The sequence below is a fragment of the Neovison vison genome, chromosome 5 (genome assembly GCF_020171115.1).
Source record: "Neovison vison isolate M4711 chromosome 5, ASM_NN_V1, whole genome shotgun sequence".
NCBI classification, from domain to species: Eukaryota; Metazoa; Chordata; class Mammalia; order Carnivora; family Mustelidae; genus Neogale; species Neogale vison.
In genome coordinates this window covers 57,029,035-57,046,135 of record NC_058095.1, presented here as the reverse complement: position 1 = coordinate 57,046,135, position 17,101 = coordinate 57,029,035, and the positions used below count along the sequence as shown (strand labels likewise).

Sequence of the window (17,101 nt, the reverse complement as noted above, 5' to 3'; positions counted from 1 at the left end):
GCTGGTGTGTGTTCTGAGACCTTTTCTTAACCGGTGGGAAGGGTGAACCAGGAAAGTTGAGAAGATACATTTGGAATTGACAGAGCTTTGCTGGAGGGCCTGACCTTGGGCAGAGCTAAATGTGATTCCCAAAGTGGCCACGGGTGGGCGCCAGGCGCTGATGCGAGGAACTGTTCTTGATCCCTGTGTCAGCCTGGTGAACCCTGCGGCTTGGGCCGGGAGGCAAGCTCCTGTCTTAGTTGGATCCCTCTCCAGCCCTTAATTTAATTCCCAGATGCTCCAAAGTTGCTCCCGTGGTCTTTTACTCCCAGCCTGAAGTAGATGGCCGACTTCTGCGAGACGTCTTTTCCCCGAGGTTCCACTCACAGTGCCAGCATCCTGAGGGGTTAATAAATAGGGCACATGGTCTCAGGGACAGCCGGCCGTAGGCTGGCCTGCTAGCCTGCACCCTCTTGTGGGACTGGTGACTTTAGACCCCTCGCTGAGCTCCCGTGGCCTCCTAGCAAATCGACCCCAGGGGCTGCAGCAGCAGGCGGAGTGCTGGATGGGCTCTGGAACCCCGACTTCCTGACTGCGGCGTGAGGGCAGCCTACTTAGGTGTTTCCCAACTGCCAGGGGTGCTTCTACAAAAGGGGCCCAGGTGATTCTCGCAGTTAGACACGCCATCCTCATAATAAGGCCCGCATTTACCGAGGGCTCGCTCCGCTGCTCCCGGGGCTCCTTCATCTACCGAGGGTTCGCGAACGCCCTCGGACCCGCTCTTTATCGTGTCAGGGGCCTGGGTTTAAATCTTGGCCCCGTACGGACTGGAGTGTTAATCCAGACAGATTATGTAACCTCTGGAGCCCAGAGTCCTCTGTGGGGCGGAGCTGTTGTGAGACGGCCTCGGGGCTTGGTCCAGAGAACGACCCGAGGTAGCCGTCGCCATCTCCATCGCCATCATAATCGCGCGGCGCTGAGATCCGAAGACCAGATCCGAAGATCCACCGTTAGGCCGGCTCCTTGCAGCTTCGTGGGGCTTTAGGGACCCAGGGCTGGAGACTCAGCGCGGGCGGGGTGGGGGCGCTCTGGTCACGCCCAGGACAGCTCACCCGGGTCTCGGCACAAAGCTCCCCTGACCAACGCCACCGCCGCTCACAACTGCGCCTGCGTGCGGGTCACACTCGCTGCGCCTGGGTGGACTCCGCAGTCTCTGGTAACGAGTGTCGTCAAGGAAAATCCCCAGCTTCCAGGTAAACAAGCTGCCGCGTGAGGCCGCCGGCACGTGTCCTCTACAGCTCCGAGAGCTACCAGCCTATGAGAAACTTTGGAGGGATGGTTGGCATTTACGTCCCGGATTCGGGCAGGTCGGAGGCCCGCGCCACAGCCAATAAGAACCTCCAAAGTGGATGGGGGCGTGACTTTCGTCCAGACTCCCAATCAACGCTCCGGGGCGGTCCCTCTCGCACGTGGAGCTGTCACTGCTGGTGGACAGACTGACCAATGAGAAGAAGACGGTGGCGGCCCGCGCCAATGGCGGCGGGGCGGGGGCGGGGCGGCCGCACGAGGCGCAGGGCATGGGTCGGGGCCCCCGGGCCAATAAGATTGAGGGGCGTGGCCGCGCGGCAGGTGGGCGGGCCAGGAGAAGCCTGTCGCGGAGCTGCTGTCCCGCTAGGAAGAAGCTGTGGCCTGTGCTTGCGCGCGGGGGTGAGTGCTCGCGGGTGGGCGGAGACCTTCAGAGACCCTTGTGCGCTTCTCCTGACTGGTGTGTGTCCTGTCCCGGGCGGTGTTAATGGAGTAGGGCGGAGGGATCATGCGAATGCAAGATCGCCGCGGTGGGAGCTTGGAGGGTTGTGGGGAATGGGACCAGAAGGGACGAGGGCGGGAGTCTGCGACATCTGACAGATTCCTTGCTGCCCTAGGTGCTTGGACCCCTACCGCCTGATTGGCCCAGGGGTTCCTGGGAGGGTGGGGCTCGGAAGCTGAGACCCCTGTTCCTGGGGCGGTGTGGGGAAGGGGTCCCTGAGAGTGGGTGGGGGATGTTCCAGTGCTTGGCTCTACTGTTTGGGTAGGTTCCTTAAACACTTAGAAGATTCAGGGGTTCTGAAGGTGGGAGGAGGCCCTGACAGGGCAGGTGGGAGGGTACGAAAGGGCTGACATGGCCTGAGCCGGTGGCATCACGGCTCTGGATGTCTTTTTCGGGTGTAAAGGGAAGGGGTTGAGCCTCGGACCCATCCCTGGGAGTAAAGGTGGAGTAGACACTGTTCTGAGGGAGACCAGAGAGTTGCGTGGACTCTCTGTGCACGTGTCTTCCTGAGCCCCTGGACGCCAGGAGGCACCAACCTCTTGGCAGAGCTCTGGTCTTTGTGCAAACACCCGGCCCTGTGGCAGAGTGACCCGGGTATGGTGGAAGAATGAGCAGGTGGGACCCCTAGGAAATCCCTGGGGCTGGTGATTGCTGGGTTGATCTCAAGGACTTTGTGAGCGTGTGAAAACAGACTGAGATGACTTGGGTAGAGCATGTGGGGAGTGCAGACTGGGTGTCTGAGACCAGGCCCAGGGAGAGGATGGATCTGTGTTCCCGGTACCGAACTTAGAATCGGCTGTTTATCTGGCGATCCCCAGTGCTGGGAATCACTGCACAGATGCCCAAAGGGTAAGATGCCAGAATGACAAGACACGTGAGAGCTCAGATCTGAACCCTGGGCTCCACTTTTTAAGAGCCGAGAACACCTTGTGAGGCATATTTAGTAACTTCTGAGACTTGGTTTTGTGGAACAGGGGTAATACCATCTTCCAGACCTGTTCTGGGGATTAAATAAGATTATATATATGTGGTGCTTATCGCAACGCCTGGGTCATAGTTTAATATTTTTTGTTTTGTTTTGCTTTTAGCTTTAAAAAAATGGCTATAGGATCTCAAAACAACAGTGACAGAAATCCTGTGGCTGGGAACTATTTTCACATTCTCAAGTCTTTCTGCAAGTTTCGGTGACTCCCTCATTTCCCTCTTCCCGGGCCTTCTGGTCGTGAGGCACCAGCCCAAACCCTCATTCCACCCTTTCATCCCGTTCCCAGGATCCAGACCCCCGGCAGAGCCGTCTGCTCTGTCCCAGTTCGATTTCCTCACCCCACACCCATTCTTCTCCCTGCCCCTCCTCCCTCTCTGTGCTGCCATAGAAACAAGAGATTCCAGCTCCGAGGGGGCCTCTGGGAAGGAGCAAAGGTGCGTGTTCTCTCGCAGAACCTGGGCCTCCAGCGTCCCCGCCCCAGCTTTTTGGGATTGGGCCAGCAGATGTGTGCTGTTTCGGAGACGGGGGAAGCCAGTGCCAGGAGCAGAGACAAACCGAGGGGAGGGAGGATGCGAGTCTGGAGAAGAGAGCCTGGCTCCGGGGCGGAGGCGGGGGACCCCTTCCTCCTAATCCTCTCTCCAGGAATCCCTGGCTTTGGGACAGGACGGCTGTCTTTGGCTGGGGGAGGCGCCCAGGCTGGGTGCATGTCCTGGGCCACCAGCCAAGAGTACACGATGTTCCCGAGTGCGCTGGCCGCCGCCCTCTCGGGCTGGCCGCCTCCCAAACCGCTGCAGCTCCAGCCTCCCTGTCCCACATTCCCCGGCTGCCTTGCTCCGCCCTCTTCCTCCGCTTTGACGTCACCGCTCCCTCCCGCCCCCTCGCCTCCATTGACGGCAGCAGGGCCTGGTTACTGTGGGGACTGTGAGGCAGGACAGCCGGGGGCCTTGAGAGCTGGTGGGGGCCGGAGGAGCACTCGACTCCTTTGTCTATGCAAAATACAGACCTGGAGTGGGGGTGGGAGAGCACGGGCTGCCCTTGTCAGCGGAGATAGCGCCTCGATCCCAGAGGAGAACGGGGGAAGGAAGAAAAGCCCTGCTTCCGGAAGAGAGTGGTCTGAAAATTGAGACAGGGGACTGGGCCACCGACTATAAGTTGGGGGGACATTTCCAAAGGGACAAGACTGAGAATCCAGGCTCCTCAATCCTTTGTTTCCTGTGTTTTCTTGCTTTGGTTTTTTTTTTTTTTTTCTGGGTTATTTTATGACATCCCTGTGCCCCAGCTTTTTTTCCACAGAGCCCTCCCCCGGGCCCCTCCGCGGGGAACACCATTGTTTAGGAAACCTTAGGCCACGTGACAGGGAGGGAGTGTACCCACAGCTGATTATGTCAGCCTCAGCTTGGGGGCCTCTGCGCTGGCCACCTTAACGGGGAGCCCTGAGAGGAACTACTCACAGGGGTCTTGGGATGGAGGGGCCTGTGTCACTGCAGTGCCCTCAGCTCAGCCTGGCACTGTATTTCCCCAAATTAGGACTCAGTGTTCTGCTCCCCTCCCCTTTATAAAAAGCATAGTTTCCAGCACCTTCTCCATCACTGAGGCTCCTTCCCCTCCCTTATCTGTCCTTGTTAACTACAAAATCACCGTATTTATTGACCACCCACGGTGTGTCAGGTTCTGTCCTGGGGACTGGGGAATGCAGTGAGGTGACAGAGGAGGTCCTCTGCTCTCTCTCGTCCTAGGGCTGGGGATCTGACGCCCTTGCCACCCGACCTGTGTCTCGCTAGGGTCCCAGTCGGTCTCTTCCCTCAGCCACCCCCTTTGTTCCCCCTGTAGCCCTGGCTTCCCAGCCCCCACTTTTGGGGCGCCCCTAACTGTGGGCGGCTGCATCTTCAGGAGCACAGCAGCGCTAGTCACCATGTAGGCTTCCTGGAGACCTTTTCTTTGATTGGGTACAGAAGCACCTGGCATTGTTTCCCTTTACAGCCCTTTCTGGCCCTGGCTGCTGCTTCTGTTGTTTGTATCCTCCCCTGCACTCCTCCCCCTGTCACGCGGGGACCCTCAATTGCCATCCTCCTGGCTGTCCACAGGGTTTGAAGTGTCAGAGGAAGGGGCTGGATAAAAGTGGCTTTATTGTTGATGACAGGGCTGGGGAGAGGAACCCAGGAGAAGCCAGGCTGGGTTTCTGTGTGGCCCTGTCCTCCCAGGGACCAGCCATCTCATCCAGCCTGGCCCACCCCCCAAGGGTCTGCATTCCTTTTCCCCACCTCTGGCAAGGCCAAGGTGTCTTGTTCTGTAGGGCCGGACGGTCCAGGAAGTAGACCTCTCTTAAGCACCAACCGTGGCCCAGACATTTTCTCCGAAGAATGGCAGCTTATCGCCCCTCCCCGCCCTCCCATTATCCACTGTGCAACCGTCCTGCGCCCGCTGGCTGCGTGGTGGTGTCTGAGGCCTTTCAGCCCAGCGCCAGCACCCAGGTCCACGTGCGCCCGTGTGTGTGACACAGCCCTGACCTCAGTAGGGGCCAGTAGCCAATCAGGCGCCGGGACGGGATCCCCAGCCAATCGGGGGCGGGGCCTGCGGCTCCACAGGCAGGAGGCCAATGAGGGGCAGTGTCTGGCATTATGCAACCCGCCTCCTGGCCCCGCGAAGCTTCCACTCGGCTGAGCGCTGCAACGGCGGCGGGCAGGCGACCGGAGGGCGCTCGCGCTGCCAGGTAGGCATCTCCAGGGCCACCCGGGGACCGGTCTCCCGCTCCAAGTCGGACTTCCAGCCCAAGGCGCTGCTTTCGGCCCTGGCGCTCGGACGGCACACGGGTAATCCGCCTCCCCTGCCGCTGTCCACCCCCTCTCGGCCGTCGGGAACAGAGATGTTGCTCGCAGCCCTGCAGCGGCTGTCTGCACTCCTGATCCGCTTACCTTATCTCCAGCCCGGACCTCTCCTCGCAGCTACCCGGCCCCACGCCCGACCCTCGGCAGGCATGTCCCCGCGTCCTTTCTTGTCACTCGGGGGTCCCTGGTTTTGCCCCGACCCCAGGACCCCTCCGTGCTTTTCGCGCTCCCCGCACTCCCCCCTCCAATCCCTGGCCCGGCGCCGGCCGTGATGTAAGCCTGGTTCAGGCTGGAACGTCCCGTTCCCGGCGCTAGTTCCTGCTGTTGGCCACAGCCTTCCTTTTTCTACTGGCGCTCAGAAAATGCTCCGGGGGTTGGGGGTGTGGTTGAACGAGGAGCAGGGGAAGAACTCTCCGCCGCCGGTCGCGTGTCCCTTGCTCGCAGCTGAGTGTGTCCGCTTCGGATGGGGGTGGGGTGGGACCGAGAAAAGTAGAGGACCGAGATGAGAGGATTCCCTAGTCCCTGACAATGTCAGGTGCCGACTCGGCACTTGGGAGTCGGGAGAGGGTGCCGGGGCCGGAGAAGGACAGGCTGCGTCGTCTTGACCAGAATGACTGGGATCCAGGCGACCGCCAGGTTGGGGAGCTTTTGCGCGGAGGGCGGTGGCGGTTGTGTTATACCCTGGGGAGCAAGGCCAACCCCTGGAAACCCGATGGGCGGCCCTTCTTCGTGTGGCCTCCGGGCCCTCCGGGGCCTGAGGGTGTATTAGAGGTGGGCGACCCGCGGCCGCGCCCGCCCGTGTGGGAGTGGGTCGATTCCCGGCTCTGTCGGGAAATGGGGGAGGGGTCGCCCCTCCCGGCCTCCTGTGGTCCCTCCAGCAACCGCTGAGCTCAGCTGCTGACGTCGGTTTCCCTGGCGACCGCGGCGGCGGCGGAAGCGCGTGGTGGGGCCGCGCATGTCCGCGCGCATGTGCAGCGGGGGTGGCACCGCCCCCGGATAAAATTAGCTCGAAGGCCTAAATATAGGCGGCGACCGCCAGGCCCCCTGCTCCGAGGCCTAGCAGTCCCGCAGTCCCCCGCGGACTGGGGGCCTGATGGGAATTTGGGGACGGGAAGCGTCCGGACTTTGGTTCTGGTCGACTACTCAGTCTCTGTTTTCCTGGGCCACGCTGGCAGGGGACATGGAGGAAGGCCCGGGAGAGGCCCCTTCCTGCCCGCAGTCCCTCCACCGGGATAGGAACCAGAACTTTCCCAGGCTCCCTTTCGAAAGCCTGGGTCCTAGAGGTGTGGAGTCAGACAGGGGAGGTCTGAGTGAAGCCGGCAGGTGCTGCGAAGTTAACAGCGCATCTTTCTCCAAGCCCTCCTCCTCTGATCTTCCTGTCCAGGTGCTGCCCGTGATCAAACTTCTCAGTCTTCAGAGGCTTGGATCTCCCTCACTCCCGCAGCCAGGCCGGCCGGCCCCCTCGTTTGCTCGTGGTGGCCTCTCCGCCTTCCGTGTTTTCCTCCTGCCCTCCCCATGGCCCAGACATGAGTGGCCCCCTAGAAGGGGCTGATGGGGGAGGGGACCCCGGGCAGGGGGAATCCTTTTGCGTGGGAGGGGCCCCATCCCCTGGGCCTCCGCAGCACCGGTCTTGCCCTGGTCCCAGCCTGGCTGATGACACAGATGCCAACAGCAATGGCTCCAGCGGTAATGAATCCAATGGGCCTGAGTCCCGGGGTGCATCTCAGCGGAGCTCACACAGCTCCTCCTCGGGCAACGGCAAGGACTCAGCCCTGCTGGAGACCACTGAGAGCAGCAAGAGGTGTGTATGGGTGTGTGTTGCCAGTCCCAGAGTCCTCTTAGGAGCGGGCTGAGCTAGAGGACAGACCCATGCTGTCGGCCACTTGCTCACCTTGGGCCTGCTGCTTCTCCCCCAGCACGAACTCTCAGAGTCCATCCCCGCCCAGCAGTTCCATTGCCTACAGTCTCCTGAGCGCCAGCTCCGAGCAGGACAACCCATCTACCAGTGGCTGCAGGTTCGTGGGGTTGAGGGACAGAGGAGAAGCCTGGCCATGGTGGTGGGAGGTGCCTAGGCCACCACCTGGGGCTAATGGCTCTACCCCCTCCCTCCCCGTGGACCCTGCAGCAGTGAACAGTCAGCCCGGGCAAGGACCCAGAAGGAACTCATGACAGCTCTGCGGGAGCTCAAGCTTCGGCTTCCCCCCGAGCGCCGGGGCAAAGGCCGCTCTGGGACGCTGGCCACGCTCCAGTACGCCCTGGCCTGTGTGAAGCAGGTGCAGGGTGAGTGGCGCTTTTGGGGACGGTGTGGCAGGCCCTGGGCTGCGGTTGGGAGGGCGGTGGTCCACTCATGAAATCCCGCGTGGCCTTCACCCTGCAGCCAACCAGGAGTACTACCAGCAGTGGAGCCTGGAAGAGGGCGAGCCCTGCGCCATGGACATGTCCACCTACACGTTGGAGGAGCTGGAGCACATCACGTCGGAGTACACACTGCGCAATCAGGTCAGCTGCAGCCGCGCCTCCCTGGCCTGGGCACCCCCACCCCCCACGTGCATGGCTCCTAAATCGACTTTTGTCCCTGCTTCCCTGCCTAGGACACCTTCTCCGTGGCGGTCTCCTTCCTGACAGGCCGCATCGTCTACATTTCGGAGCAGGCGGGGGTCTTGCTGCGCTGTAAACGGGACGTGTTCCGGGGGGCCCGCTTCTCGGAGCTGCTGGCGCCCCAGGATGTGGGCGTCTTCTATGGCTCCACGGCCCCATCTCGCCTGCCCACCTGGGGTGCTGGGACCTCGGCAGGTGAGGTCCCGGAGTGCTGGGAGGGGAGGGACAAGGGACCGGAGCTTTTCCTCGCTGCATTTTTCTTGGCCCCCAGTGAGGTGCGGGGCTCTTCTTAGTGCTTTTCTGGTGTGTTCCAGGTTCAGGCACCAAAGACTTCACCCAAGAGAAGTCTGTCTTCTGCCGCATCAGGTGGGTGGGGGAGGTGGGAGCCGCCCCCCTCCCACCTTTTGCTCCCCTGCTGCTTTGGTGTGTGGGTCATGACCTTGAAGTGAAGAGTGGCTGCCTCTCTACTGAGTCACTAACGCATCTTTCTCTCCCTTGCTAGAGGAGGTCCTGACCGGGACTCAGGGCCTCGGTACCAGCCATTCCGCCTCACTCCCTATGTGACCAAGATCCGAGTGTCCGAAGGGGCCGCAGCACAGCCGTGCTGCCTGCTCATCGCAGAACGCATCCACTCGGGTTACGAAGGTGTGTACGCCACAAGCCTGGTCTAGTGGGGGGGAAAGAGGAAGGGTGACTTCTCTAGGCTCTGGGAGAGGCAGGACGGGAGTCTGGGAGGCATATCTCAGCTCTTGAGAATTTTGGAGCTGAGAGGGTAGGTAGGTAAGGATGAACATTTGAGGGGCACCTGGGTGGCTCAGTCCATTAAATGTCTGCCTTTGGCTCAGGTCATGATTCCAGGGTCCTGGGTTGGAGCCCCACATGGGGCTCTCTGCTCAGCGGGGAGTCTGCTTCTCCCTCTCTTGCACCCCCTGCTTGTGCTTTCTGCCCTACAAATAAAATCTTGAAGAGAAAAAAAAAGGATGAAGGTTTGACCCTGTTTTTAGAGGGAGTATTGGATAAGCACCCTGAGCTAGGAGAGGGGAAAGGAAACTGCTTTGGTTCTCAGTTTCACTCTTGGTGTGGGGTAAGAGAATGGACTGGACCATCTCTGTAGACTAGATGGCCCTGGGCAGAGCTGTGGGGAGGATTACCAGCCATCTTGGGCTTGAGGCAGCCCGGGGAACAGAGAAGCTGGACCATTCTGGATAAAATGCAATGGCCACTCTCCCTGTGCCTCAGCTCCCCGGATCCCCCCAGACAAGAGGATCTTCACCACTCGGCACACCCCTAGCTGCCTCTTCCAGGACGTGGATGAAAGGTGAGCTCAGGACCTGGAGGAAAATGGGATGGCCAGGGCCAAGGCCAAGGCCCCAGCCTCTCTGATGCCACTCCCCCTTTCAGGGCCGCCCCGCTGCTGGGCTACCTCCCCCAGGATCTCCTGGGGGCCCCAGTGCTCCTGTTCTTGCATCCTGAGGACCGACCCCTCATGCTGGCCATCCACAAGAAGAGTGAGTCTCTTTTTCCCCGCTCTGCCTTCTTGGTTGTTTGTGGGCTTCTCGTGGTTCTATGTCTTGGGGCCTCAGTCCCTCAGATCTCCAGGGAGTGGCCCTCTGCTTTGCTCTTCTCTCCCTCCTGCTGACCCTCCCCTCCCTGCCCACACTCCATCAGTCCTGCAGTTGGCCGGCCAGCCCTTTGACCACTCCCCAATCCGCTTCTGCGCCCGGAATGGAGAGTATGTCACCATGGACACTAGCTGGGCCGGCTTCGTGCACCCCTGGAGCCGCAAGGTGGCCTTTGTCTTGGGCCGCCACAAAGTACGCACGTAAGTGGGCCCTGCCCCAGAGCTGGCTTCGTGGGTGGGGTCTGTGTGGGCGGGGGCAGGTCTCAGCTTCCTGTTACCCACCCTGCAGGGCACCCCTGAACGAGGACGTGTTCACGCCGCCGGCCCCCAGCCCGGCTCTTTCTCTGGACTCCGACATCCAGGAGCTCTCAGAGCAGATCCACCGGCTGTTGTTACAGGTGACTGTGGAGGGGAGTGGTGGGGCAGTGAGGCAGGGGTGAGGAACAGGGCTGAGACCTCTAACCCTTCCTCCTCCCACCTCAGCCCGTGCACAGCCCCAATTCCTCTGGGCTCTGTGGAGTGGGCCCCATTGCTTCCCCGGGCCCTCTCCTCAGCCCTGGCTCCTCCAGTGACAGCAACGGGGGTGATGCCGAGGGACCTGGGCCTCCTGTGCCGGTGAGTGTCTGTGTTCCACTCCCCCGCCCCCAACCATGGTGTCCCCTAGGTGCTGCCAGAGTTAGGGTGGGCAGGTCCGGAGGGGTTGAGCCCCATTCCTCTGCCTTTTCCTTCCCCTCCCGCTCTCACTGGGCGTCCACACCTGCCCGCTGGTACCTCTTGGTGCTCTGCGCCCCACCCCGACACTGGCCACATGCCCCCAACGCTGGCCTGCTCTGTGCCGCAGGTGACGTTCCAGCAGATCTGTAAGGACGTGCACCTCGTGAAGCACCAGGGACAGCAGCTTTTCATCGAGTCGCGCGCCCGGCCTCCGGCCCGGCCCCGCCTCCCTGGTCAGTGGGTGAGGGTGTGGGTGAGGACTGAGACCTGGGGGTCCCCTGACTTTCGCCCCAACCCAGAGGAGCTCGTCTCTCCCTTTTCTCTCCTTGGTTTAGCTACAGGCACATTCAAGGCCAAGACTCTTTCCTGCCAGTCACCAGACCCGGAACTGGAAATGGTCCCTGCTCCCCTCCAGGCCCCACTCGCCTTGAGCCCTGAAGAGGCTGAGAGGAAAGATGCATCCACTTGTTCCTACCAGCAGATCAACTGCCTGGACAGCATCCTCCGGTAAGGCTGCCCTGGGACCTGCTCCTGCTTAGCCCCCCACTTCCCCCTGCCAACCCCCGAGCCTAGGCCTTGCCCTCATGTTGTCTGGTCCCCTCCCAGGTACCTGGAGAGCTGCAACATCCCCAGCACAACCAAGCGGAAGTGTGCCTCCTCGTCGTCCTGTACTGCCTCCTCAGCCTCCGACGATGACAAGCAGAGGACGGGTCCTGTCCCTTTGGGGGCCAAGAAAGGTGGAGACCTGGCGCATGTCCTGCCCCTGTTGCCCCGTCCTGGCCCCATGTCTCTGCACTTCTGCCTTCAGAGGCCCCTGCCTTACTATGCCCTGTCCCCCTCCCAGCCTTCAGATTTGCAGACTTCCCCCTCCTATCAGTCCCCCGGCTCCATTTCCTCCAAGGGCCTCCTGGTCGTAACTGGCACTGTCTCTCTGCGCAGATCCAGCACCGGCAGTGCTGTGCGGGGAGGGGGCCGGCCCACAGAAGGAGCCTGTGGTAGGAGGCGCCCTGAGCCCTCTCGCCCTGGCCAATAAGGCGGAGAGCGTGGTGTCTGTCACCAGCCAGTGTAGCTTCAGCTCCACCATCGTCCATGTGGGAGACAAGAAGCCCCCGGAGTCGGGTATGGGCGTGGAGACAGGGTTTCTTGGTGGCTCGGCCAGAGCTCCCGCCTACCTGCCTGTTCCTTCCCCGTCTGGCCCCTAACGGAGAGAAGGAGGCCCCCAGCCTAGCTCGGGGCTGCTGCCTCTTGCTGTCCGTCCCTGCTAGCCTTTGCTGCCTTGTTCTTTCCCAGTCTTCTGTCAGTTTGCAGGCACAGCCTAGGGTGTGGGGCTCAAGCCCGAGGCGCCGGCCCCAGAGTGTCTGAGGGCTAGGACTGTTGAAAACTCCCGAAGGGGCTCTGGGCCTCGTCCTGGAGCATGTGTGAGGGGAGAGAGAGTGAGGGGTGAGCTTCTCTTCCGAGGAGTGTCCTAGGGCGTCATCCTAGGGTGCTGTCACTAGAGGGGACCCAGTGTCCTTTCTCACCCACGGGACCGCTTTGCACGGAGAAGAGGGTCCAGAACCGGTGCTCAGCGGGGAAGTCAGGGATGCACCCCAGGCCTGGGCTTGGCTGTGGGGCAGAGGCCAGGGGGTTGGCTAGGCTGCTGGAGGGGGAGGGTACAGGGAGGCTGTGGGAATCCCCGAGGTGATTCCAGTGACCTTTTTCCCCCTGTGTCTCCCTTCGCAGACATCATCATGATGGAGGACCTGCCTGGCCTGGCTCCAGGCCCAGCCCCCAGCCCAGCCCCCAGCCCCACGGTAGCCCCCGACCCCACCCCAGACGCCTATCGCCCGGTGGGCCTAACCAAGGCCGTGCTGTCCCTGCACACACAGAAGGAGGAGCAGGCCTTCCTCAGTCGCTTCCGAGACCTCAGCCGACTGCGGACACTTGATGGCTCCTCCCCGGCCCCCCTAGCCCCTGGCGAGCGAGGTAGCCACCCGGGACATTCCTAAGCCTTGTTGTCTGCTGGGTCCAGGACCAGACTGTTGTTGGGGAGGGGGTGGCGCAGAGGGGTCTTGAGGGAGAGGTTCCTGCTCCAGGGACCCAGGCTGGGGTGGCCTCCCCGACCAGGGCCATGTGTAGGGACAGGCCCCTGGCTAGCCTCCTCCCACTGGCGGGGGTTCCGGGCGGCAGCCAGAGGAGGGCAGCCTGGGGGGCTGGCACTGACACAGGCAGGTGGAGGAGCTCTGCTCCAGGGAAGCTGCTTGGAGCCCAGCTTGGGGCAGGGGCACAAGCACAGCCGCTTCCAACCGAGGTGTCGCTGTTAAAAGACCCGTGTAGACTCCTGGCTGGACAGGGGCCGGGTGAGCCGGGCCAGCTCCCGCCGGGGCCGGGGGCTTCGGGGGCAAGGTGTCAGCCCTCCAGGTGCCTGAGAGAGGCTCCCTGCAGGCAGACGCAGGACTCAGGACTGGGCTCTCCCACCCACCTCATCGCTCGAGCTAGGCCGAGCGCGGCCTCGACTGGCAGGAGGAGTGCCCAGGCTGGCGTTGCTGTGGGAGTTTGGCGGAGGGACCGGAGCCGCCTGCCCCCGCGTCCATGGACCCACCCTGCTTCCTCCCATCGGCCACCGGGCCTCTGTCTTCCGTGCGCCCCCAGCTCCGCCCCACTTGTAACTTTTTCCCGTCCTGCTCCTTTTGCAATAAACCCCCCCATGGCCCTGCCTCATGTGATTCTTCCCTGAAGGTCCCCTCTCTTCTCCCCAGAGGCCCCTCTTGATCTGGGGGACCCAGAGGCCGAGCTCTCTCCAGGGCTTTCCCCTGCCCTCTTCTGGCTCAGAGTGGCAGGGTGGGGGGTGCAGGGACGCTCACCCCCAGATTGAGGCCCTCGCTAACACTGGTCTCTCCCACAGGCTGCCACCATGGCCCCGCACCCCACGGTCGCCGACACCACTGCCGCTCCAAAGCCAAGCGCTCCCGCCACCACCAGACCCCCCGGGCTGATGCCCCCTGTTATGGCTCCCACCCGCCGCCTGTGTCACCCTCGGCCCCATGGCCTCCCCCACCAGCCGCTGCTCCCTTCCCAGCCATGGTCCAGTCCTACCCTCTCCCAGTGTTCTCCACTCGAGGAAGCCCCCAGCCTCTCCCCTCTGCCCCCACAGCTGGGCCCCCTGCAGCTTTCCCTGCCCCGCTGGTGACGCCTATGGTAGCCTTGGTGCTCCCTAACTACCTTTTCCCCACCCCATCTAGTTATCCCTATGGGGTAGCCCAGACCCCCGCTGAAGGGCCTCCCACCCCCGCCTCCCACTCCCCTTCTCCGTCCCTGCCCCCACCGCCCCCCAGCCCTTCTCGCCGGCCAGACTCTCCGCTATTCAACTCCCGATGCAGCTCCCCGCTCCAGCTTAATCTGCTACAGCTTGAGGAGCCCCCGCGTGTTGAAGGGGGCGCTGTTGCAGGGGGCCCTGGGAATAGTGCTGGGCCCCCGCCCTCCGGCGAGGAGGCCACTGAGCCAGAGGCCAGACTGGTGAGCACTGACCCCCTCACAACCGCATCCTCTTACCAGGCCCCACACAGCCCCCCTTCCCCTGCTCCTCTTCCTCCTCGAGCCCCGCCCCCCACACCGTCCCCAGCCCATCTGGCGCCTCAGTCACCAGCAGATGGTGTCACAGGGTGGGAGACCCCAGCTGAATTTCTGAACGAAGCAGAAACCCGCCACCTCATCTGTGGAGCGGGGACGGTCCCGTCTGTCTGACAGGCGGCGAGAACATCCCCGTAACTTCTGAGAGTGCATCAGCCTCCTAGAAAGGGCCGTTGTCATGCCCCTTGACTTCCGCAGCTGTCTCCTCTCTGGTCTCAGCCCCTGCTGTCCTGGAGGCGGGACAGAGAGCCCTGGGGTTGGGTGTGTCCCCCCTGCCAGTGGAAGTAGTCTCAGAGAGCCTGGGTGTCTATCCCTTAATCCCAGCCTGTTCCCCCTCCCTGCCCCTTCCCCCAGGCGGAGGTGACCGAGTCCTCCAACCAGGATGCGCTGTCGGGCTCCAGTGACCTGCTGGAGCTGCTGCTGCAGGACTCCCGCTCTGGCACAGGCTCCGCCGCCTCCGGCTCCCTGGGCTCCGGCCTGGGCTCTGGCTCTGGCTCGGGCTCCCACGAGGGAGGCAGCACCTCTGCCAGCATCACACGTGAGTGCCCCCCCAAAACACCTCCCCCCCCACAGGGCAAGACAGGGACCTGGGCATTGGGAGGCTGAGCAGTCTGGGCCCTGTGGGCTGCAGACGTGGGCTTGAGGGAGGGCTTGGGAGGCCCTGGGGTGGGGCATCAGCCTGACTCTGGTGGCTGGGCACCCCCCACTGCCCCCCCACTTCATAGGCAGTAGTCAGAGCAGCCACACGAGCAAGTACTTTGGCAGCATCGACTCTTCTGAGGCCGAAGCGGGGGCTGCCCAGGCCAGGGCTGAGCCCGGGGACCAGGTCATTAAATACGTGCTCCAGGATCCCATCTGGCTGCTCATGGCCAACGCTGACCAGCATGTCATGATGACCTACCAGGTGCCGTCCAGGTGAGGAGGTTCAGAGGCCCCCACCTCCCGTCGGAGCAGTGCTGGTCCACCCACACTTCCCCCCGAACTTGGGGTTTTCTTTTCCGGGGCTGGCTCTGCCCTGCTCCTGCCCACCCTCTCTCCGCCTTTGGGAGACCAACGTCAGTTCCAGGGGTGGGAATAAGCTTTCCTGGGCTCAGAAGTCTCGAACTCCCAAAACCCCAGTTGAAAAGAGGAGCAGAAGGCCATGAGTGGGGAGAACAGCAGCCTCCTGGGCTCTGGCCCTGGCTCCCGGTCCCAGCCTCTGCCGTCGGAACCCCTTCCCTGGGCAGGGACGTGGCCTCTGTGCTGAAGCAGGACCGGGAGCGGCTCCGGGCCATGCAGAAGCAGCAGCCTCGGTTCTCAGAGGACCAGCGCAGGGAGCTGGGTGCCGTGCACTCCTGGGTCCGGAAGGGTCAGCTGCCTCGGGCCCTAGATGTGATGGTAAGAGGCATCTGGGCCAGGAGGGAGAAGGGAAGATTAAGGCTGGAGCCAGTCCCCTCCTTGTCCTTGGGTGGTTAATTCTGAAAAAGGCTCATTGCCCTGTTTGCTGCTGGGTTGGATGGCATTTAACCACACAAGTCGTTATAGGCCTTGTCTGGGCCAATCCTAGGCTGAACGACCTTGCGACTGTCTCCTAGTGGGTACAGTACACTTTCCTATCTCGTTGGCCCACGTGCATCTGTGTGGACAAGTGTTTCTTTGGGAGGACACTTTGGGAAGTACTCCTGGGCTGGGAGACAGGGGACAGCTGGGGTGGCAGGTCAGTTGGGAGCACCTCGCCCGACTCACACCCTTTCTCCCTCCAAGGCCTGTGTGGATTGTGGCAGTAGCACCCAAGACCCTCAACACTCCAGTGACCCCCTCTTCTCGGAACTGGATGGACTGGGACTGGAGCCTATGGAGGAGGGCGGAGGCGAGGGTGGGGGTGGGGAGGGCGAGGGCAGAGAAGAGACCCAGGCTCGAGCTGGGGCCAGGGTCTCCAGCTCTCAGGACCTGGCCATGGAGGAGGAGGAACAAGGTGGGAGCTCATCCAGTCCAGCCTTACCTGCCACAGAAAATGGCACCAGCTAGACCACATTTGGGGGCCCCCTGCGGCAGTGCATGAGAAGCTTCCTTCTCCCACGTTCAACCTCTCAGAACTCCGATGTGGCTGGACCGACCGATAGGAAACTACCCCAGCTTCTCCCTCTTAGGGGGCGGGACCCCCATCAGCAGCCCAGGATCCAGGGGCTGCTTCCGGCTTCTGGGGGTACAGAGGGCAGGATTCGTCAGCCCAGCCCAGAGAAGCCTCATCCCAGCTCTGGGGAGGAGCCCTTCCTTCCCCTGGGGGAGGATGCTGACATGCTGCTCAAGTGGTCTCTGAGTCTGGTCCCTGCGGGTTGGGGCTGCACGCACTCACTCACTGGGGGAGACCACCCTCTCTCCCACCTCCTCCCTAAAGGGGACAGGGAGGACCCAAGCAGGACCCAGCAGTCCGAACCCCTAGCTGCTCCAGGGTGGGGGAGGTTGGTGGACCATGGAGTCCCTGGTGCTGCCCCTCAGGTGGGACCCAGGTGTTCTCAGCTGTACCCTCTACCGATGGCATTTGTGTTTTTGATATTGTGTCTGTTGTTATTTTTTAATACAAAGAGGAAAAAGAAAACAGGACTTTGTGGAATGAAATGTGGGGTTTGGGAGCAGCGAGCTCATTGTGGGGAGGTGTGACCCCCTTGCCAGGGAGGCTGTAGTGAGCGTGAGCGACCCCTCCCCTGGCGCCCCCCAGCCCTCTGCTCCGCACACCCCGTCCAGCGGAGGGGCCTTGCTGAGCCCGGAAGATGTCCAGCTAACTGTGACCCGGCACCCCTCGTCACCTTGCATCAGCTGGGTGTGTCGAGGGAAGGGGGTGGCGGTTGGTGCGCCCGCCCAGCCTGTGGGGGCCCTGAAGCAGGTGAGGGTGCTTAGCTGCTCGGTCACCTGTCACCACGCAAGAGAAGGCCAGTCCGAGGGGGTGGCGGGACTTGAGGTCACGTACCCATCCACGGTCGAGT

General features: G+C 62.3%; 1 protein-coding gene across 6 annotated transcripts; it reads left to right on the top strand.

The window, feature by feature from the left end:
• The first annotated feature begins 1,616 nt into the window (after positions 1 to 1,616).
• PER1 (period circadian regulator 1) lies at positions 1,617 to 16,716 on the top strand. 6 transcript variants are annotated; one of them, XM_044249032.1, is made up of 24 exons: positions 1,620 to 1,686; positions 2,875 to 3,205; positions 6,981 to 7,397; positions 7,513 to 7,611; positions 7,722 to 7,876; positions 7,974 to 8,095; positions 8,188 to 8,389; positions 8,509 to 8,560; positions 8,697 to 8,839; positions 9,434 to 9,512; positions 9,596 to 9,702; positions 9,863 to 10,016; positions 10,105 to 10,213; positions 10,299 to 10,430; positions 10,657 to 10,762; positions 10,865 to 11,036; positions 11,136 to 11,266; positions 11,469 to 11,648; positions 12,252 to 12,494; positions 13,414 to 14,024; positions 14,493 to 14,676; positions 14,864 to 15,053; positions 15,365 to 15,515; positions 15,882 to 16,716. In XM_044249032.1, exons 3-24 carry the CDS (start codon positions 7,123 to 7,125, stop codon positions 16,143 to 16,145), a joined length of 3,861 nt encoding a protein of 1,286 aa, XP_044104967.1. In that variant the 5' UTR covers positions 1,620 to 1,686; positions 2,875 to 3,205; positions 6,981 to 7,122; the 3' UTR covers positions 16,146 to 16,716. The 6 variants fall into 6 exon arrangements, with proteins under 6 accessions (XP_044104969.1, XP_044104967.1, XP_044104968.1 ...); XM_044249033.1 differs by having other exon boundaries at positions 1,662 to 1,744; XM_044249034.1 differs by lacking the exon at positions 2,875 to 3,205 and having other exon boundaries at positions 1,617 to 1,686.
• The last annotated feature ends 385 nt before the right edge of the window (positions 16,717 to 17,101 follow it).